This window comes from Strongylocentrotus purpuratus, unplaced genomic scaffold, assembly GCF_000002235.5.
Source record: "Strongylocentrotus purpuratus isolate Spur 01 unplaced genomic scaffold, Spur_5.0 spur5_contig_850, whole genome shotgun sequence".
Classification (NCBI taxonomy): domain Eukaryota; kingdom Metazoa; phylum Echinodermata; class Echinoidea; order Camarodonta; family Strongylocentrotidae; genus Strongylocentrotus; species Strongylocentrotus purpuratus.
Genome location: NW_022145558.1, coordinates 172,792 through 196,737, shown reverse-complemented (window position 1 = coordinate 196,737; position 23,946 = coordinate 172,792). Strand labels below are relative to the sequence as shown.

The window sequence follows — 23,946 nt, the reverse complement described above, 5'->3', positions numbered from 1 at the left end:
TTAGTTTACATCAGAATCCTTGTCCGATTCCATCACCCGTTGCACAGACGACCTTTCTTTCATTTTCTGTCTTACGCTGTTCAGGGTGGCTTGGGTGTCTTCTGCATGAGGCGCCCTCTCTAGGATGTCTAAAAGACATTGCTCGGCCTTTCCAAGCAGATCTCTCCTGACCTGTATAACACAGAGGTTGTGCTGGGCCTGCACGTTTGACGAGTCCAGGTCCACTATCCGCTGAAAAAGCTGATGAAAAAGAGGTATGATATCATGAAAACAATTATGTTCTTCTTTTTTATTCTTCTCCTTCTACTTCTTCTTCTGGTAATCGTAAAAGGGCTATATGTAGCCTATCACGAAGATGAATTAAAGATTACAAGTGGTGTGAGGAAGATAAATGATTTTTGAGTGGGATAAGGGTATTAGATGCCTCAGGAGTAGTCCCTGGACATATTGTAAGAAATTGGTAGTAAAGGGCAATCCAACCATTGCAACCAGCTTACGTTTGTGGTAGCCAAAATATATGAGAAAAAGAATGGCAAAAGTTTTTGATAAATTGACAATTAATAAGAAAATGATGAATGTTTGAAGTACGAAATCACCTACTTCTATGCGAATCTTAAAGGGCAATTCAATCCATATCATAATTCATTTGCATGGAAGCGGAAAATTAAGAGAAATGGAATGGTGAGAGTTCTTATAAATCAGACCAATAATAAGAAAATTATAAATATTTGAAGTATGAAATCAACTAAATTACATTTTATTTAAGCAATGTAGCGGTAAAAGTAACATATTCTTGCCAATCTGAAAGAAAAAAAGAATATGTGATCAATTTAGCCCTGAAAATAAATCCTGTAATTGTCAAACAAATCTAATACTTACTTGCTGAGATTGGACTTCATCTTGAAGTGAATTTAGCAGGATTTCTCCTAGTAGGAGCATGCTTCTTACAATTTCTGTGTGGTTAGGGTGATGCTGCCAAAAAAAAAAAAAAAAATCAACATCACTAAAATTTCTTGTCTTTTGTTTTCATCAAAGAATTTAATTAATTTCAATTCATTTTGTATTAACTTCACGATCCATAAAAAAGTCATTGTATGAATTGAGCTAAGTTTCTCTCATTTTTGTGCTTCTATTGAAAGTTTTGAAACCAACTTAAAAAAGGTGGATTTACCAATTAAATATTCTTACGAATGAAAAGTCTGGAGGAATCCATACTGAGAACAGAATTATGACAATGAGAGTCATTCTTTAAGGTAATCAATACACCTAAAAAAACATATTTGGATGACACGATTGCACTAATTGTGCAACACCTTTTGAAACATGCGAATATACATGTATATGACCTGTAATACGGAAATATAATTGGAACATGATTAAAGGCACGACACATACACAAGGGTATTGAAATTGTCCCGAGTTGTCTTTCAAAAGTCGTTGCAATCGTTGGATGATGATGTAAATTCCTTACCTTGAGGAGAGTTTCTAGATACGCTTTGGCTCGGAGAGGGCGCTCTTCTTCAAAATGAATCTTAGCCGTGTTGAACAGGGCTTGATAATCAGAGGGTCGGATCTAGGAATGTGAAAAGAAAAAGGAGACTCTAGGCCTGTCAATCCAAAATCATTCTCAAATGGCAGTGATTATAATATGCCGTAACTATAAAGTCTTTTTAATACGGAGGCCCACCACACAATGTAATGTTCGACTGCCATCTGAATACAGAAGAGATTCTAAATTCTAAGATAAATAAATGTATTTTAATTGGAACATCATCCTGACTGGGGTTCCTAACAGTAATAAAGCATACTTTTAGAGAATTAAAGGGAAATCTAACCTTTATAGCAAACTATTATAGAGGAAAGCAGAAAATCAGAAAAGAAGACTGGAGAAAGTTTGAATGAAATCAGACAAAAAATGAGAAAGTTAGGAAATTTCCAATTTTCAGACATTCCACTCATGTATAATTTGTTATTCAGAGCATTCCGACTTGTTCAAAAGATAAAATATAACATCATTATTAAAAAAAGTGACACTCGACTACTATGGGCTAATACTGAAACAAGGTGGGAAGAAATTAGTCTTACCTCAAGCGCTTTCTGATAATAGTGAAGAGCTGCTGACGTGTCCTCGTCATCCATAAAAATCAAGGCTAGAGTAGAATAGAGTTGGACACTTGGAGGATCTATCTCCAGCAACTTCTTTAATCTGAATAGGAATAAGGCGACGCATCAGTAGGACAGGAATGAGTTAAGGGCTAAGTTTGTTTTCTCTTTTAAATTGGCAACAATGATATTTCGCTGTAAATGCTATATTGTTTTTATGAAAATTTGTTTTATCTGAGAGCAATAGGGATGAGCAATAACTATGGCAGACAGTTAAAACATTGCCAATTCGTAGGGGCAGTTAGGAAACAGTGATTTTGAATTTCTGATTATAATGTTACCAAGTCGAGGATTTTAATACTTATTTTTCTTTTTAAACTTCCTGCTGTAAAGCTTTACATGGTATCATAACATGAAAATGAACAGCATGTTAATTTTTCTCTTTAACAAATAGATCGTGTATATCTTTTATGGCACTGAATCAAATGTTATAGAGCAGATGTGGACAATAGTCTCAAAATAGGGACAACGACAATTGTGTCCATAAGTTTATTGGACTCCAGGGTACTTTAAAGAGAAGGTTGAGTTCTGGGAAGCGGTGAAAAATAATTTGTGAGCGTTATCATTCTTATTATGCAAGTGTGGAAGAACATTAGATAAGACATGTTCCCTTAAAAGCATGGCTCTTCAAATGCCTTCATATTCTAAATATGTCATGTAACATCGTAAAACTCGGGGGGTAGGATTTTTACGCCACGTGTTCGTGTAGTCCCATATACATCTTTATGTGTTCAGTGTTTGTAACTTTACCAAGACTTGGCCAAATTTCTTATCATTTTGATGATTCCAGAACCTTGCAATACCTTGCAATGGATGAACAACCTTTTCTGGTCGATTCCACACCGTTTCTTTCACAATGCAATCGCATGACCAGAACTCAACTTCATCTTTAAGAGTAGTCCCATTTGTATAGCGCTTTAATTCAATACTATCTTTCTAAGCGCTTTCAGTTCATTTTAATTATTGTTACCATGCTAATTATTGCTAATCCGTCCGCACATGACAATGCACGTGCTCCGCCCCCTGTGGAGTAATATATTATGTATTCTAAGAGTGAAACTTTAGTCAAATACTTAGCCCAGAGTGAGGATTTTGCAGCAAAATTGATTTCAATTGACCTTTGACCTCTTTGGTATGCCCTAGCAGTAGTCACTATTGCTCAAGCGTAGGGAAATTTGGCATACCTTCAAAAAGGAAATTAAGTTACAATTTCCCCTACATTTTCAGAAAATGGAAAAAGAAAGGGGTGCCACGCACATGTCGATCCCATCATCCTCCCCCCTTTTTTAAATTTTGCTGCAATGAGCCATTTTCATTTTACAAATTATTTCATTCACCTGTTACAAACAATTGTATCTCAATAATAAGAATGCCAATTGCACACATTATTTTGTTGCTAGGTAGGATATACCATTATGACTTGCCCTACCTAGCAACATGTAATGCTATTCGCATTCTTGAAATACTATTATCCGTAATAGGTGAATGGAATCATTGATATCCAGGCAATTCACAAAGACGTATGCATTAAATTTGGTTACATTACGAATGTGGCCTCTAGACTCGCTTCTGCGTAGATAATGTTATGCATTACCAATCTATTCAAAAACCCAAAGTAACCGAACATTTAAAGCTTTACACCAGGAAGATTAAAAAGAAAAATAAGTATTAAAATCCCCAACTTGGTAACATTATAATGAGAAATTCAGAATCACTGTTTCCCAACAGCCCCTACGAATTGGCAAAGTTTTACCAGTGTGCCATAGTTATTGCTCATCCAGATAAAACAAATTTTTCAATGTGCCTCATACCTCTTGATAGCAATAGTCCTTCTAGCAGCATTGCCAGACTCATGGATGTAAAGAGCCGATCTGAACAGCGAAATTCTGTGCTGGGGATCTATCTCCAAGGCTTCATCAAAATGTCTGTGCGCTTTGGTTTCTTGCTCCTTTTGAATGGCTATTATAGCTAGCTGAAAGGAGATGAAAACGAATTTTACCAATTCAAAGTTTATGATTTATTTTTAAAAAAATTAATAGAAAAAATAATTAATAACTGTTATATCAAAATGGGACATGTACTTTCAGATATTTAATCAGCAAAGCTTCTGAAAGGCAAAATCTCGAACGATCATCTTGACAATCTAAGGTGTAGTTGATACTGGACACAATTATCCTGCTAAAATTACTATTATCACTATTATTGTCATAATTACCATTGTAGTGACTTGAAGTTTAGGAATAACATCATCATCATAGACAATATTATTATAGTGTAAGTACACTGTATTGATATTATCATCTACATTAAATTATTAATATCATCATCAACATATGATCATCATCATCCTTATTATTATTAGTGTTAGTATACAAATTATCATTTCCATTATTATTATTATTATATCTTTAAAATTATTATTGTTATTGTTGTTGTAGCCATCTGATTGGTCGAAATTGGAGTCGTGATTTTAGCCATTCCCGTAAAGAAGCGAAACATGCTCAAACCGGTTAATAGTCCAAGAGTGAGATCCCTCTAAATTCCGGTTACCATGCAAATAGTTAACATTTGCTGCGATACCCATTGGTTTAGGTGTAAAAATTGTCTTTGTGCGAGCGTGGATACCATACAGTGCTTTTTGTCAACGATTCCCAAATGATCGAAACTTTCAGTCATTTTTCAAGTTAAGATTAACAGAGAGTGTTGGTTAATGACCCCTCGGCGCTCCGCCAAACCCAGGCGCGCCTCAGGGTAATGGCAGGATTTGTACTAGTTCCCTTGAGCATATAAAACAGCCAGGCCTGTAAAAGCAGTCGATATCTCTATATTATTATTAGGAAAACCCCGGGGAAAACTCTCTTGCAGCTGACTCAGACTTTTGCTATCTTGCGTCTACTTCCAGGGCCTCTCACTTTCAGGGCCAATGTTTATTGTAAACCGTATCCGGACACCTAGTCCCTGGACATCCACCCCCGGATAACCAACCCCCAGTAAACTACCCTCTAGGACAACTACCACCTAGGACAACTCCCCCCTAGGGGAACCACCCTCAAGAACGAATACCCCCAGACAACTACCCCGGACAACTACACCCAGACAATTACCCCATAGGACAATTCCCCTCCAGGACATCTTCCCCCGGAAAACTACCCCCGGACAACTTCCCCCGGACAACTACCCCCAGACAACTACCCCCTAGTAAAGTTGTCCGGGGGTGATTTTCCGGGTGAATTGTCCTGGGAGTAGTCGTCCTAGAGGGAGGTTGCCCTAGGGGGTAGTTGACTTGGGTTGGTTTATCGGGGGGGGGGGGTGGATGGCCAGGGGGTAGGTGTCCTAGAATGTAGTAGGGTGGGCGATCACCGCTCTCCAGAATGTAGATAAAAGTTGATATCTGGTCATGTGATCACATTATGTGATGTCAGAAGCTGTTTGGAAGCAATTGGAGAAGGCAATTATGTACTTAGAATTAAGGGTACGTTTATGCCCAACTTTTTCTGGCCAGAATGAGGCATCTGTTACGCGTTATAGTTCAAAACACGGTTGCGTCCTTTCTCATTTGTGTAGAATCACCGAAAAACGGCGATCGTAATCGCCGATCGTATACTCACAAAAAGGTACGTTTACGACCGGCGATTCTGGGGAAGCATAAACGCACAATCATTTTGTAAACGCGTTTAAATGGGGTCAACGTAGCATGCGCAGTGCAGGTGTGCGAATCAAGCTGCAGACTCTGCACTGCACTTCTCTGGTTCATCCAGGCATGATTCTGGCTGAGCCAGAATCATGCCTGGAGGAGCCAGAGAAGTGAGCATAAACAGTACACCGTGGAACTGCGATTACGATGAGCGTTTAGGATAAGCGTTTCAAATCGCTCATTCTGCCTTCAAAACTGAGCATAAACGTACCCTTAGAAGTGTTGTAGTATAGTGGATAAGTCACCGGACTGTGAACCACAGGGTACATGATTCGAATCCCCGTCACAGCACTGAACGTCTTATGGCAAGATTAATTAATCTATGTTTGACCAAAGAGATATCTCTTTGCCACACTTGACACAAGGGAGGTACAGTCATATACGTGGCAAACATAAGATCCTCGAAAATGCTAGAGATCATGGCAGCCTTGGGTAATAACTGTGGCGCGCCAGGAGTGTCAAGTTTGACAGACGTGAGTGCTTATATATTAAAAGAAAAGAATCACAATTAATATTTTAAATGCTGAATTTCCTGAACTTTAAAGTTTAGCTGGTAACCAACGAAGAGAATTTTCCCAGAAAAGGTGCTGGAACGTAAGCAGCGTGACCAGACGTCCCTTATTTTACGGGATCGTACCCTATTTCAATCATAATTTATGTCCTGCGTCACGAAACAAACATCCCATGTATGTTATTTCAGAATTGCGGTGTAACTGGAATGTATATAATTACAAATTGACATACGTGTAACAACTAAATTATTCCTACCCTTACCAAGTTTTGTAATTGTTTAAATATGTGAAAATTGATGTCCAGATTGGTGTTTCTTGAGAATGTGACATATTAAAGCTTATATCTATAAGAATTCAACAAAGGCTCTATCTTAATCGGTGCACCTTAATTTATTGACTAACCCCCCAAAAGAACTCCCATTAAACTGACAAGGAATATGAATAATGTAGTTGTTAACTGCATATGATACAGTAAGCTACACAGCCAACATATTATGTCACGATAGGGCGGATTCATAATTAACAGCGCCCCCACCGACAAGCTTTGCTATGACAATTGAAATTATTTTACAACCATAACAGATAACATCCTTTTCAGAATACCACCTTTGATAGCATATACTAAATGTGACGGGTAGCATGTTAGAATACAGCGTGGACTTGCACACTACAACGGCTTACTTCGAATCATCGGGTCATCGCGTCGGGTCGCGTTACCTGACCTTTGGTGAAAACATGCCCTTTTATTCACGAAATGTCGGGTAATGTTTTTGAAATAAACCGCTCTCATCTACAAATAGTCTGGTCTAATTTCCCCGACACTTTGTGAAAACCCTACGGCAAATCTACGAAAGGTCGCGTCATCTTCTGCTTTTGTTTCCTGAAAGGTCATGTAACGCGACCACTCGACCGGACGCGATGACCGATGATTCGAGGTTAGCCCACTACATGCAACCAACTTACATTGTAGAGCAAATCTGGAGTGGGCGGTTCTAGTTGGGTTGCTTTTTGATAGAGAGATTCCGCCTCGTCGAACTGGTCTTTTTTCACCATGATCTGTGCCAGATGGACGTAAGCTGCGAAATTTGGCTGCGACCGGATGACCATCCGGTAAAGCTGAAGTATAGAGGTGCCACATCATATTCAAAGGAGTAAAATCATGTGTGGTTGATAGCAGAGTAAAACATGAACCCAAGAGCATTTTCCACAAAATATGACCCTTTTAGCCTAAAAACAAGTACAAAATGGGGTCAAAAATATAGCCCTATCTGTGGCGAAAAATAATATGACCCTTTGTCATGAAATTTCCTGCTCTTTTAAAAATATCATACCCCATTTTACATATCCTTAAACGTTATTATTATTATTACTTTATTTGGCAGAAAAAACATGATACAAAAATACAGAAATGAAAATGCAAATCACACAAAAATACATGAACAATGGGTGCAATCTATTAAAGGGCCACTCTAACCAAAACGGGCTAAAAAATGAAAAAAAGAAATGTAGAATCATTTCTGACGGAAATTCCGAACATGACAATTATTTTTCTTAGAAATCATCAATAATACTGGAATCTATAGCTTCAAAAATGACGACTCAGAACGCTTAGAAAAAAAAGCCCAGTTTCGGTGATGACGCATTTGACATCACTGCAGGCGCCTCTCCGGTGAAAAGGAGGGTGATTAAGGCATACAAATGTCTTTAAAAAGGCAAACTATGATATAAATTGAAGAAAAAAGCAACATTTATACGAAAAATAATATGCATTTGATAATACCAGTACGTTTCTGGCAATTTCGTCATTCCTAATTATGAAATTATGAAATTATCAAATCGGACATGCCCGCAATATGACGTCAAAAGCGTCATCAAGCCACGTGACCGTATTAACTCTTTTCGAGTAGCGTAGCCCAGCAAGCGTGAGAACTGTGAAAAATGGATGGTTATTATCATTTTGGGGTCAATTTAGAGATTTTCTAAAACATCAGAGGCTGGAATATTAATAAGTAGGCCTAGAGGTGTATTAATGTTTTGAAAGGCTATGTTAGTTGGGATAGAGTGGCCCTTTAAACATAAAACATTTATAAAAAACATGCAAAATGTGACATTACAACAGTGATAATATTGCACAGATGAAGTAAATGCATATATATATATACATGCAATTGAAAGAAAATTGCATGAACATTTAAAGAATCGACTCGAAATAGGTTAAAATCACTGAATAGTGAATACATTCATGTGGAATCATGAGGCGAGAAAGGTCATTCAAGATAATATATTGACCAAGTGAATAGTAAGTCCATGGTTCAGGTAAAATCTATGGAAATTATGTATCAACAATTTATAAGTCGAAATTGCTGTGGCATGTTTGGCACGCCAGCAAATTATATAACTACAAAACATTCTTCTAATAATTATATTGCACTGCTAAGATAAATATTTGAGATTGCATAATAGTATTGAAAGTTTAAATTAATGACTCAACTGAGAGGGAACATTCAAATATGATAAGGCCTATATAAAGCATTTTACTTTACCCCTAATTTCCGCAAAGAAATATAAATGTATATATAAATAAATACGATTAACTGGAATTAATAACATAACTATGACTAAAATTAAGATGAAATACATAAATGTATAAAACTAATCATTGTCATATCAGACTCAAGGTGCATCGGCAAGATGGGAATTTAAGTGACTGCGTGCAAAAAGACACAATAACGTTGAAACGTTCGCAAACTTCCTCCAAAATCACCCCTGTTTGTGAATTTTCTTTCTATAATGCATCTACACCAAAGTAATATCACTGGGTGGAGACCATCCTTGAAAATTAAAGAGTTAATCCAATCCATGTTATCAGTTCATTTGAATATGATTGCAGAAAAATAAGATAAACAGAATGGTGACACTTAAATTAATCGAACCAATAATATGAGATTTATGAATGTTTGAAATATATGAGATCACTATAAAGCCCCCATCACACCAAACTAGTTCTCACTACGTTCTGGAAACGTCCTAAAAAATCATAACACGGGTCATGGTCGGGGCAGAATGTGTACAAATATGTCTATAATACGATCCTAGTTCGTTCATAAACAGTCCTCAATACGTCCATCTCGTCTGTACCCCGTCCACAGTTGGTTCATATCAAGTTCAGATCAGGTAAATGTGCCATTTTCAGGCAGTCCAAGACAGTCCGTAATCAGTTTAAACCCATTATTAACTAGTTCTACCTCGTAAAATACGTCCAAACCCATTTTAACTAGTTCGCCACTTGTTCTAACTAGTTTTTAATCCGTCCACCCCGTTCAGAGACAGTTCAAGTCGTCCTCATCTCGTTCTTAGTGCATTCGAACGCGCTCCTAGAGCGTGCGCAATACCGTCCTGGCTCGGGAGCTATAAAAACCCAGCGCGTTATCGCTTCTCCTCTTTCCCGTTAAACTTCAACGCTTCAAGCTTTGCAGATCAAGACATTCAACTAAACCCCCATCACACCTAACCAGTTCTCACTACGTTCTAGAAAATGTTGCCAAACGGGCTCAAACTTTGTGCGAACGGAGTGAACGTATTAGCAACTATTTACGATCTTTTAAAGAACTTCATGGACGGGTTTGGACTGGCTTGGACGGGAAGGGTGCTCTAGAACTCTGAGCCTGTTCAAAATTTCTCCGTCCTGCAATTAGACGGAGTGACAACGTACTTAAAACGAGATGGACGTACTACGAACGGAATTACCGTAGTATGAACGGAATTGACGGACTTCGATCCTACTAGGAACGTGTTTCAACGCGATGTGGTTGAGCAACAATTAGGAAGAACGCGTTGGGTTTTTATAGCACTCGAACCAGGACGGGATAGCACAGCATGGTAGGAGCGCGTTCGAACGCACTTAGAACGAGATGAGGACGAGTTGAACTTCTCTGAACGGGGTTGTTGGGTTATAAAAATGGTTTGGAATGCTTGGAAATTGATGTCAAATTTACCCGATCTGAACTTGAAATGATCTGGCTGTGGACGGGTACAGACGAGTTGGACGTACTGTGGACTGTTAATGAACGAACTAGGATCGTATTAGAGACATTAGTCCAGTCCCAGCCCGTCCATGAAGTCTAGTGAAATTTTCTAGTGCTTATAATACATCCACAGGGGCATCCAAATATATCAAAATTGTAAAGAATCACTATCCACCCAATTTTCAAAATTTCCCAAAACTTTGTATTACCTTTAATTCTAAGAGAACTTTGCTTTCAAGGTTGAATTTGCCTTTGAAGAATGAAAGTGAAATACACTTCATTTATGCTTTGTTTGGTTAGCCTCTCAACAAAACCCCCAACTATTTTTTGTAATGTCCTTCCTAATTCCCATTATACCGTTTTGTACTCGTCTATTAATGTATTTACATGTATTTACATTTGTATTTTTAATGTATTTGCTGGCATTGAATTAAACGAATTGAACTGAAGAAGAAAAAAACACGAAAAAGAGTACCTCTTCTGCATCAATGAACCTGCTCTTATTCTGCTGTATAATGGCCGCCAGATTGAGGTACACACTGAGATATTTTGGAGTAATCTTCTTTCCTGTCCTGGGCTGTGGCATCAATTTAACTGCCCTCCTGTACCCTGCCTCTGCCTCGTCCGGCTTACCGAGTAGACGGTTCACTCTCCCGATGTTGATCCATGACCCTATGTCATCTGGTTGGACCCTGTATTAACACAAAATGAATTCTGGTAAAGCCGACTACTTTATGGAGCTTTCGCATTGTTTTTATGTTACTTTGGAAGATTATCAAATGACACATCCTAGGTATATATATTAGTACTGTTGGTTTGTATTATGGAATTGTGACTTTAAATTGACATAAAATATTATTTTATCTGAAGTTTTTTTCTGATTTAAGCTCTGGTAGGGCTATCAGCTTGATACGGTTAAATACCGAAATCTTACGATAACATACATAAAAGATCATTTCATTTGATGTTTTGTCTGATTCAAGCTCTGGAAGGGCTATCAGCTTAATGCATACCCCATGATGTGAGCCCTATAGGACACTGCTAGAGAAGTCTTGCTTTTAAGAAATTATGTTTCTTTTGAACGCAGACCTTGATCTGTCACAATAACTTTATAGGAAAGGGTTTTAACTCCATGGCACACTTACGTTGCGGCATTATTGTAATATATGAATGCATCTTCCCAGCGGTCTTCTGCTTCCAAAGCGTGACCTACGTTGTTCCACAGCTTAGCGTTGTTCTGGGTAACCTTCAGGGCCGAGCTGAAGAGAGAATATTCACTCTCCCTGCAAAAGGTTCCATCAAATGAACTAGTGGATAAGCCAATATATTTCTTTCACAAAATTAAAGGTTATATTCTTCGCTCATAAATGTTGCGAAAAAAAAATTCACATCAGTATCCTATACAGTGCGTCCCAGAAAAAACGAAACCGAGAGGTATCGATGTTTTATCATAACTTAATCACAACTATAATTAATGAATGATACATATTTGGAAAGCTTAGAGTCTCCTCGTTCATGTGATGCTACTCACGTGATGCATATTTCACGCATGAGTGATTAAAAGCAATTTGAAGGAAGGAAACCAAAAAGACATTTGGCGTGCGGTATCTGAATTTCGAAGAAAAATTCACATTTCTAGAAAGTTGAGTTTCTGCCCTTTTATATGACACACTCAATCAGGAAAAATGAGCGAGGAATGACAAAGTTCTGTTTGTTTAAAGTAGTGCTTGCATTTCCATAATTTTATTAAACGAATTCGTTTTCAATGGCTGCCTGCCGTATCAATAAACGAAATTAACAAAAGACTTAACTCCGTTTCATTGACAATCAGCCGTAGACGAGAGTCTTCATGCATGGCTGGTTGTCAACGAAACGGAGTTAAGTCTTTTGTCAAATCTGCTTTTTGCTACGGCAGGCACCCAGTGAAAACGAATTCGTTTGTTAAAATTATGAAAATGTAAGGGCTACTTTAAACAAACAGAACTTTGTTATTCCTGGCTCATTTTTCTTGATTGAGGTATCATATGAAAGAACAGAAAATGAACTTTCTAGAAATATGAATTTTTCTTTGAAATTCAGATACCGCCCGCCAAATTACTTTTTGGTTTCCTTCCTTCAAATTGCTTTTCACGTGAAATATGCATCACATGAGTAGCATCAACTGAAAGAGGAGACTATAAGCTTTCCAAATATGTATCATTCATTAATTATGGTTTTGATTAAGTTATGATAAAACATCGATACTTCTCGGTTTCGTTTTTTCTGGGACGCACTGTATAACCAATTAATGGGTGAATAAGGCATTCAAAAAATAAATCCATGTGTAAATGAATTGCAACTGCACACAACAAAGGCCCAATTGGTATTCATTGAGCTCTGTGTTATAATCAGATAGAGAAATGTGAAGAGTATTAATAAGGCACAATAAGAAACAAGATGAATACGACTTCCCATGTATGTATGCATGTTCATGGATGAGTGATCCTGTGACATCTGACCTCACGAACCCAAAGTTCTTATTTAATCTGTTCTTGTTTGTACATACTTGAGCCCAGTCTAGTCAACATTAGTTCAATACCATCTATAACTTTATTTGGAAAAATGCATATAAACGAATGGACTTGAATAACGGTCAGCGCGCGCTAGCGTTCGCGAAACAGACAAAGTTCTCGTCACGCTTCGGATTCGCGTATGTTGCATGCACGTGAATACTGTGGTCGCGTCGACGGAATCGTTTTTATACCCAATTGGCCCCGAGTCACGCCACAGGAAAGACACATAGTCTCGTCATGCTACACCCCCTTTAAGTTATCACAGTAACACAACATTTTTATGACCCTATGATCTTTCATCTTTGACCTCTTACACCCAAAATCTAATCAGTTCATCCCTGCATGTTCATTCATATTTCATCCAAGTCTGGTTTGAATTGCTTCAATACTTTTCAAGTAATTGTGGTAATAAAGTATTTTCTGGCATGCTTCAACACTTTCATGACCCTGTGACCTTTTACCTTTTCTGTCCAAAATCTAATCAGTTCATCTTTGCATGCTCATACCCACTTGATTGAAGTTTGGTCAAAATCTGCTCAATGGTTCTTTATTTACCGCGCAAACGAAAAGACGGACGGAGGACCAACCGAAAACATAATCCCTCTGGCACCGCCTTCGGTGATGGAGGCATTAAAAAGTTACCTCGTTATATCTGAAAGGCCTAAATAAAATACTGATACATACTGAAAGTTAGCTGACAAGCAGCTAATTAGGGGTCTTGAGTGTATGGGCCCAAGTTTTTTTTTTAAATTTAATTTAATTACAAGGCCGAACTGTAAACTTTCTATAAATTCTCGTTATTTGGCAAGAAAGATCTTACGCACGTGAGCTCCAGTCTGACAAAAAAAAAAAATAATAAAAAAAATTGGGACGTACCAATCAGGATTCCTTTGGATAGTTTTCCCAGCATGCAAGAGAAGGATGATGGCAAAGATGACACCAACGACATACTTCATGGGCCTTCTATGGAGATAATTTTGTTTTGTTTTTAACCAACAAAATATATATTGCACTTACTCCTCATTATACTATTAAATGTGTCACAGTTTACCAAACTAAATATGCAATAATGATAATGGAAATTAGGATGAAGAGTTGTGAAAAACTTATAACAGCTTCACAAAAATATTACTAATTACTAATTAAACTAGATGGATCTTCCGCAATAGAGCGATTTAACAAACCACAACAGAAGCAATTTTTCAAAGTTTGATTGTAATCAATTAACAGGTTCTCGGAATATAGTGATTACAAGCTATTGAAATCCATTAACAGGTTCTCAGAATATTGTGATTACAAGCTATTTTTCATATACATGTACACGTATGACCCCTTTGATCTTTGACCTCATGACCCTAAAATCTAATCAATTCATTCATTGGCTGTGCCAGATACATACATGTCCTGAGTTTGACAGTAATCCATCCATCGGTTCTAATGATAATGGGTTCACAAGCTATTTTTGTATACATAATGAGCCCAATGACCTTTGACCTCATGACCCCCAAATTCTACTCACAGCCTTTTCACACACAGCTAAAATTCTATAAACATGATTAGTTTAAAGGGCTTTAAACTAATCAGCTGTACATACGACATCATTCACACACAGAAATTTCGGTGCGATCGTTAATCGTTTCGTGATTAACTACTGCTCTTAAAATGCGCAGTAGTGCCATTGCGCATTGAAGGTCAGGTCATATCAAACAAAGCACACGCTCCATCCAGTTTAAACACGTTTAAACCGTTCACACACAAAATGTCAAGCTTTCTAGATACGAACTTCGTATCTGCAGCCTGCTTTGAGGGGCGTATCTCTCCGAACATCGTATAAACGATGTTCACACAGGGAAAATTTTCTTTAAAGGTGTTTAAAACTGTTGAGTTAAACATGTTTATACTAATCATCTCTAGATACGATGAATTTAGCTGTGTGTGAAAAGGCTGTCAGTTCATTAGCTCTGTAAGATACATACATGACCCAATTTATAGCAGAGCCATACAAATTAAAATATAGCATAGGGGAAACTTATCAGTACTTTTTCTATACAAACACCAAAAAGTTCCAGTCATGAAAAGGGTTCCAGTGACCAGAAGGGAATACTTGCAAGAAAATTGATTGAATCAGTATCCTACCTATTTGCTTGTAACCTCTCCATCGCTATGGCAACAAGCAAACAGTATCCCATACTAGGAGTGTAGAGCACCCTCTCGGCAACAACGAACCCAACTGGGAAAAACAAGTTACTAGCTGGCAAGAATGGCAGGACAAGAAATGACAAAGCCTGTAAAATAATGTTTGAAGCAGACAGAGATAGGAGAGATACATGTATCAATGAAAACCAAGCATTTTAAATACTTTAAGGCACAAGACATAGAGTCTTCAAGTTCAACAACATCCCATTGAAATGCTTGCATTAAGTTTAATACGCGTTGCAACGGGATGTCGGTGAAGTTGTACTTATGACGGTTTTGTGAGACGCTGTCCTGGTAGACTGTATAGGACCCGTGCTGTAAAGTACTAAAGGCAAAGGAATAACATGATGAACATGCAGACTATTAGTATGTCTTCATCTAAATTACATTTCTGTATCTCATCGACACACATGTGCTTGTGCTTAGGGACCTTTTTTACAAGAAGATTATTTCCTGATCCCAACTCCTATTCATGTATACATATATACACCAGAGGTTTACAAGGAAAAGCGCAAACAAGGATTAAAGGTAGTTCCTTTTTGGCTAGCTTTGTGACCAACAACTATAAGATGGTTGCCATGACATCTGAATAATCTAAAGTCAAACATTACAGCATACAGAATATGACCTTTGACCTTCAAACCAATATCTTACTAGTTTTATCCTTTCATGCGCTTCTACATAGCCTAGGCGTATTTGAACCAAATTTTGGATAACATCCCTTAGACTGTTCTGCAATGAAGTTACTAGAGTAACCCAATAATTTCAGACATAACAATGCATCCAAGTTACTTTATAGTACAGTGGCGACCACAAAAAGATGGAAAACCTCCAAATGATTATAATGCATCTCCACACTTCTAAGTGGAGACATTAAAAATTGAAGAAATCAAATATAGAAATTGAATTTACCATTATAAGTTGGCATGAAATTTTCTCTTCTGCAAATACTGCATACAGCACCAGTAGAAAGAGGCAGGTCACCAGTAAAAGGGTTGCCAGGTTACGAGGGTCACTGAGAGAGGTCACCAGTGGGATGGTTCCCATCGTCCAATCACAGAGCAATGTTGAGGGACAGAGGAGGAGCCAAGCGTTGACTGGCAGAAGGTATAAGTGGGTCAGGCGACGAGTTTGGAAGGGCGACAGGGCAGCTGGGTTATCAAATCTTGGTATAGAAATTGAAAATACCAGGAATTTGATAGGGTGTGTGACATGAAAGATGGAACAAAAATTACAGACAAATGCGTCAATGCTAAGATTACGTTAAAGTATGGTCCCATCCAATGTTTTTCCTTAACAGTCTAATAATAATAATAATAATCTTTTAAAGTCCACTCCAAATTCTATTAAGTTAAACCGAAAACGGAAATTCTGTTTGCCCAATATTATTGATCTTGAGCCCGGCAGCCAGATCGACGTTGCTCTATCCCTTATTGTTGAACGCCAAACAAGGTAGCAGCAACTCCCGTCTTTTAACGTCTTTTGGTATGACGCGGCCGGGGTTCGAACCCACGCCTCCCGGGTGTGAGGCGGACGCTCTACTGACTGAGCCAACACACATTGTCTAAACCGTGTAAAAGAATAAAGAACGCCATCCCATAAATGGTATTTAAATTTATAAACTTATCTCCATTTACTCCTGTATTATTTCATAGATCAACCATACTATATCGTTTGTTGGTTGTCGGTATAAGTGAGGGAACATGGGGGTCCTGCTACAGCACACTCATTCAGAACATGCTCAACAGTCTGAATCTGACCACATGGACACAGGTCAGAGTCTTTGAGACCCCAAGGGGAGTGTTTCACACAGACTAAGATCGACTTTAAGTTGGACTTAACTATGGCAGGCTGTTCATGTCACTGTTTGCTCTCACCATTTACTGGCATTGGTTACTCGAGGGACGTACAAATCGTGGTCACAAATCTACAGAATGTATATTGATAAAGTTGATAGTTCATTATTGAAGGAAAAAATAGTATCTAAAGATCATACTTGAGATCGAGACCAATGGTGAGAGCAACCAGTGGCATGAACAGCCTGCCATAGTTAAGTACAACTCAAAGTCGATCTTAGTCTTTGTGAAACACCCCCAGAGCTTCATGCTAGCTGCATTTACTCCTGTCAAGAGTACTTATGGGAGAACTAGGTAATTTCCAACACTATCTGAATTCCTAAATTCAACCCTAGAAGACATACTATACCTACCCCTAACCGTGACCAACTACCCAAATTGTAACCATAACTTTATATTTTTGACAAGCTAAAGCCTAGGGACATTATTGCCAAAGCAAATGTTGTGTCACTTCATTGTTACCTGTCAAAGGAGGGCAACTTTGCCCCCATGATGATCATCCGTCCCCATAGTAACAGCCCCGACGATGCTATCAGGAATCCCAACCTAGGAGCAGCCCTCCACAAAGCCTGAGAGTTTGGTGATGAGCTCCGTGATGTCTTTGAACCTCTCGATGTGGGATGCTGCATAAATGCCTTATGTGAGAACTGGACATACAAATATAAAAAGTTACGAATAAAAGAAAGATTAAGCGAGAACTTACCATTTGAAGTTTGATCTTTATTATGAGAGTGTCAGGGAAGAGATTACATGAGATCCCGCCCTTCGCGCATGCGCACATACTTCGAAGCACCCAATGTGACTGCTAAACCCATAGAAAGATGAATGGTATGGTATGGTATTTATTTCATTCTTCATAAAAAACATATACAGTATATACAGAGTATTTAAAAAAGAAAAGAAATTTGAAATACATAAATGCATGTAGAAGGGTAACATTATAGATGATATGAATACAATAACATTAAAAAGGAAATTAGTTAAGAAAGCAAATTTATGTCGAATGAGGGGTCAACAACCAAATAAAAGAGCATTTAGCCTTGTTGAACGTTGACCCCTACAGAAAGTACGTAATTAACATCACATTAAGAAGAAAAAGAAAGCAGGTGGAAACAGTAAAAGGGAAAAGGAATACATAATACAAAAAATATATATACAAATATATACGTCATAAATCAAATATGATATTCAAGTTGTTGAATACAAATTTAATAAAAACAATCGAAAGGAACGTTTAAAACTATTTACGGAAGGTTGAGTATTTAGATGGTTAGGAATCGTGCTCCATAGATGAGGACCTTTATAAAAAAAAGTATTCTTTAAAATATTAGTTCTAACTTTTGGCAGATGGTATTCTACAGCATTACGTGTATTATAATTATGTATATTACTATTTAAAACAAATTTTGATGTAATTGGAGCTGGTAATAAACCTCTAGAACACATAAACATAAATACTGCAATTAATGTCATAAACGTTTAGGAGATTTAACTGGGAAAAGATTGGCAAGGTATGAGCATGATATGGTGAATTAGAAATTATCCGTTAAGCTTTTTTCTGCAAAACAAATAGTTTAGTAATAAAGTAATCATGACTGTTTGACTAAGCAATATTACAATAACTGACATGGGAGAAAATCAATGCATCATATAACATAACTAAAATATGTCTTGGAAAATGTCTCAAACGGTAAATAATACCAACAGCTTTGGCAACACGATTGCATACGACACCAACGTGTTCATGCCATGTTAAAGATTCATCGATATGAACACCTAAACATTTCACACAAGAAGTACGATTAATTTGATGACCATAAAAAGTGATTGCAAAATTATTTTCAATACGTCGTTTAGTGAATACAATATATTGGGTTTTAGCAACATTAAAAACTAGTTTATTGTTGATCAACCATTCAATTAATTAGCAGCCTTGGAGGCAAGGCCCTTTCGACCCTCCCCCCGATCTCCTTCTTTCCCCCTTTCTTCTCTGCTTCCACTTCTTTCTTTCCCTTTCTCTCCTCTCTCCCTTTCCCTTCTTTTCGTTTGCTCTCTCTCTTTATGGGCGAGGGAGGGGGGGGGGGGGGCAAGGCCCCCTGCCCCCTACCCCAGATCCGCGCCTACTGCTGTCCTCAGACCATTAGGTCTCTCTCTCTCTCTAAGTGCCATATCGTTTGACTTTGGCCATCATGCTGTTCCACAACCCTCGGCTCCTAGCCTTCTGTATTAGTACCACTCCTAATTCTTTCACTCCTCTCTCTTCCAACAATTTCTGCAGACTGTCCATCCAAAGTATCCTCCTTCTTCCCCTACTTCTTCTTCCCACAATTTTCCCTGTCAAAGCAAGATTCTCTAGGCCTTCTTTACGTGTAATGTGACCCATGAACTTCAACTGCCTAATCAACATCTCACGTATCAATTTCCTTTGCACTCCAGCTCGTGTAAGAATTTCCTCATTACTAACCTTGTCAGTCCAGGGAATTTTCATCATTCTTCTTATAAAACACATTTCGCAACTTTCCAAACGCTTTTTAGTATCAGAGGCTAAAGTCCATGTTTCACTACCATACATAAGTACTGGGTAGATGTAACAATTTAATACTCTTTATCTGGTCCTCATACTCATTGTTCGATTTGTCAGAAGTTTGCCTAACTTTGAAAATGCAGATTTAGCGAGAGCTATCCTTCTCTTGATCTCTGTCTCACATCTGGCATCCTCGGTGATCATGCTGCCGAGGTAGTTAAATGAGGAGACTAATTTGTTTAATAATCTGTTCTTTCAGTTTCAAGTTACATTTTGGACTGCTCTCTTGGATACCACCAGGCACTTTGTCTTGGTATAGTTGATCTCTAGTCCCATTCTCTCACTTTCTTTTACAACTACATACAGGAGTCTCTGGAGATCTTTCTCTGATTTAGAAAATAAAACAGTGTCATCAGCATATCTAATATTTGTGATTGAATGGCCACCCACTTGTATCCCATTTTCATCCTCCAATTTTCTTAGAATGATTACACTATACATTTTGAACAGGTCCGGCGACATAACACAACCCTGTCTGACTCCCCGTCTGATGTTAATATATTCACTACACTCTCCTTCTACCCTGATGCATAAAAATGATTCCAATATAGACTTTGTCGCAGTCTTAGATCTGTCCAATATATATCAAGCTTTTTCAGCTCTTCTAAAAGTTCTGAATGTTTTACTTTATCAAAAGCCTTTGAATAATCAATAAAAAACATGTACACATCCTTTTGCATTTCGACTGCTCTCTCCGTTATATTTCTAACCACAAATATTGCATTTCTTGTGCCCGCATCCTTTACGAAACCAAATTATGCCCTTCTTGCTCTCAAAAGCAAAATCCTCAAAATAATCTTAGTGATATGGCAAATAAGGCTGATTGTTCTATATTGCTCACAATCCACGGATCCCGGTTTCTTTGGGAGAGTAATGAAAATGGATCTGCCCAATTCATCTGGAAATGTTCCGTCATCATTATATTTTGTTGATAATTTCTGTTAATCTATCAACACCATATTCCTCTAATGCTTCAAACATTTCAGTGACCACACCATCTGGTCCAGCTGCTTTGTTCTTCTTCATCTTTGACATTGCCCAACGGACTTCAAATTTAAGAATTTTCTCCCCTTTGACTTCATCTACAAAACTCGGAATTGCTTCCCTACTATCTTCAAAAAGTTCGCCAATGTATTGCGTCCACCTAATCATTTTGTCCTTCATTTCAAATAGGATTGACCCATCTTTTCCTTTGATACAGCCAGGGTTTGAACAACCAGACTTTTTACCTGAAATTTCATTTATTCTTTGGCGTTCAGGTCTCCCATGACAATGTCATTTGATTTGCACTGAGATTTATCTTTATCTAAGGAATCGTAAAAGGTGTCAATAACTTCGTCAGCACTATCTGATGCCGTTGGTGCATAAATCACTATGATTGAGATGTTAAAAGGGTGTCCCTGTAATTTCACTAGGAGCACCCTATCACTTACACACCAGTGTCCCAACACACTCTTTGAGATATCTTGATCCAGCAGTAACCCCACACCTCTTTCATGCTTTTCACCTCCTGCAGAAATCAATCTGTACTCATCTATCACAAACTCGCCGTTATTCAGCCATCTTGTTTCATTTAGTCCCTATATGTTGACATTTAGCCTCATCATCTCTTGTTTAACATTTTCCAGCTTGCCGCTCTGATACAGTGTTCTCACATTCCATGTTCCAACTCTGATGGTATTCCCATTGCGAACAGTAGCTGGCTGACGGTCGGGGCCCACCTGTCGCCCATGGGACACCCTACCGGGCGAGGTGCTTGTCCCTTGAGGTTGACGAGCCCCCTTCACGCCTTTGTCTTTTGCTTTAGAGTTGTGGTTCATCATGATTGTTCTTGGAATAATAGTGAAGTGGTTTTCCGTTGCCTTCTTCACCGCAGTATGTAGCCGTATCTGGGGTTATCCAGCACGCCGCCAGGCATTATCAGAGGTTCACCGTTGTCCTAAAAGGATCTTCTGCCGAAACACTCCTACTCCATCGCTGCTGCCCAATGCAGAGCAAGCTATAGGCTTATTTAAATGCGGCCTAAACGTTTTAGGAGATATGCAAGTTTGTATTGGTCCGACTCGTGCCACCCAGTACCACCACCAGCCCCCCTGATGCTGAATGGTCCCCTTTTAGTCGCATTTTACGACACGCAGAGGATACGTGGGGGTATTCTTGACAGGCCCCACCCCAGGTAGGGCTTTAAATTACCAGCCTTTGTCTTGTCATTCGAATCTCAAGAATTCCTTGTGATAATACTCCAGATTATCTATTACGTTTCAGTAAGACAAAATTCTAGAATTTTGTTAAAATATGTTGCCTGTAATTATTGTACAGGATATGTACAGGATATGTAGGCTTTTAGACAGCGTGGTTTTTGTGTCCTTCTTCCTTCTTTTTAATTGTATATTTTTGTTTCTGTTTGTTCTTGTGTTCGTAGCTTCCCTGGAAAGGGCTAAGGGTCAAAGGAATTCCTTATTCCTTTCTTCCTTCAAGGCAACTTCAGGAAATACAGCAGAGAAAGTTGAATCTTTTGTTCTTAGATTAAATCTCATGTCTTCTCTGTATTGTATCTTTTGATCACATATTCAATAATAATAATAATAATCATAACAATAATAATAGTAATAATAGTAATAATAATAATTATAATAATAATAATAATAATAATAATAATAGCAATAATAATAATAATAATAATAATGGAAAAAGTGTCATCTGATGCAATTTTACACTATTCTTCACATACCTTCTGTACATAAAATATTTCATAGATGCAGCATATGCCAGCCACAGTAATGCCCTGTTCTTTAGAAGCGGTTGCCATGACGATGAGCAATGCCGACCAGCTCATGTACTTCCAGTCTGTTAAAACACAAATTAAAGGCCCAAGAGTAAAAATTATTAAAAATTTAATTGGCAACATATATAATAACCAAGATATGACTGATGTAAGCTATAATGAGAAGATTGGGATTGGGAAGAAAACTGTGAGTCTGGTCTCAGCGATTAATTAATGACTGTTATTTTGATTTTGATTTGATTTATTGGTTTCTGCATCTTTTATTTTTCTTTTTTCATCATACATTTTCATGAACATAATATGGTTTGATACGATATTTTAAGTGTATATTACTTTATACAGATAATAAAAGAAATTAAACAAATATTGTGATTGCGTAATTAACATAAATTATACGCACGAGGGCTACAGAAATAAGCAAAGTAGCTTGACGTGCCCGCAGCCCTCAACTTACATACAACAATATAAAAAAAAAAAAAAAAAAAAGAGTGACTTGCAGAGAAGAAAAGGAAAGGGGAGAGAAGGAGCGTTGGTAATAATACAATAAATCTCATACATCTGCTGATTGAATGTAGGTTCATTCATGGATGGATAAACGATGCTAGGTCATGGACGATTACACATCATTGTTGAATGTACACTGTATACCCCCACAAACATTTCTTAATCAATATAATGATTCACAACAAATGCCCAGGCACAGGATATTATTATGAAGACAGAAATTATATTGTAAAAATCATTAAAAACCAGACCCTTTTACGTAATTAAACATATATTTTGCAAGCAGTTCCAAAAGGTTTCATGCCACTTGTAAAATAATTGAATTGCAAATGACACAACACTGAATTCTCACAATTCACCAAAGTTTCTGTGCCATGATAACGGACGTCGTTTACAATTCTCAAAAGTTTCTGGCTTAAAATTAATCTTGTGAACAACAAAAAATAGATAACATGAAAAACTTACCCGTGGTGCTATTGGCCTCGGCTGCTTTGACGTAAGCCATGAACGATAGTAGCATGAAGATAGAGGACAGTAGTTCAGCTCTTCCGACCACTCCAGTAACCTACATGTACATAGAAATGCAAAGAATAAAATATGATTATTGATTTACAATCGAATGAAAAAAACACAGGCCTGTCAGATCGAGTAAATAGGTGAACGTCAAAAGATGATGACCTTCATTTTGCCTGTCAGAAAATTTTGGTTTATTAGCACAACTTAAGCTTTTAAAAAATATGAATTATTTTCCTATGGTGATACATAGTCGTAACTAGATTGAAGTTTGTACCTCGATCAAGTGGTTCTTCACATATCGGGCGATAATGATATACTAAAACATGTATTTCCCTCCATAAATTGACCTCTATGACCTTTGGCCTTTGGCCTACTTATTCTGAATTCTATAATCACATTGTCATCCTATGATATTACTATCACCAGGTTTGAAGCCCATACCTTTAATGGTTCTTGAGATATCACGACAACACGGCTAATATTGGTATCTGAAATTTCAGAAATCGACCTCAATCTATATGTATGACCTTTTACCTTTCACCTATACGTACCCTGAAAT

The 23,946-nt window shown here is 37.7% G+C and overlaps 1 protein-coding gene across 1 annotated transcript in view; it reads right to left on the bottom strand.

Annotated features, from left to right (window-relative positions):
- Positions 1-23,946, bottom strand: part of LOC115927614 (protein O-mannosyl-transferase TMTC3-like) — a 36,949-nt gene continuing 13,003 nt past the window's right edge. The window contains exons 4-18 of the mRNA XM_030993715.1: positions 23,337-23,436; positions 22,314-22,429; positions 21,327-21,471; positions 17,461-17,716; positions 16,055-16,307; positions 15,083-15,231; positions 13,823-13,909; positions 11,540-11,677; positions 10,870-11,086; positions 7,333-7,485; positions 3,975-4,135; positions 2,086-2,206; positions 1,472-1,573; positions 880-1,017; positions 1-240 (exon numbers count right to left, since the gene is read on the bottom strand). Of these exons, the coding sequence (XP_030849575.1) occupies positions 1-240; positions 880-1,017; positions 1,472-1,573; positions 2,086-2,206; positions 3,975-4,135; positions 7,333-7,485; positions 10,870-11,086; positions 11,540-11,677; positions 13,823-13,909; positions 15,083-15,231; positions 16,055-16,307; positions 17,461-17,716; positions 21,327-21,471; positions 22,314-22,429; positions 23,337-23,436 (2,376 nt within the window). The remainder of the gene's footprint in view (positions 241-879; positions 1,018-1,471; positions 1,574-2,085; positions 2,207-3,974; positions 4,136-7,332; positions 7,486-10,869; positions 11,087-11,539; positions 11,678-13,822; positions 13,910-15,082; positions 15,232-16,054; positions 16,308-17,460; positions 17,717-21,326; positions 21,472-22,313; positions 22,430-23,336; positions 23,437-23,946) is intronic.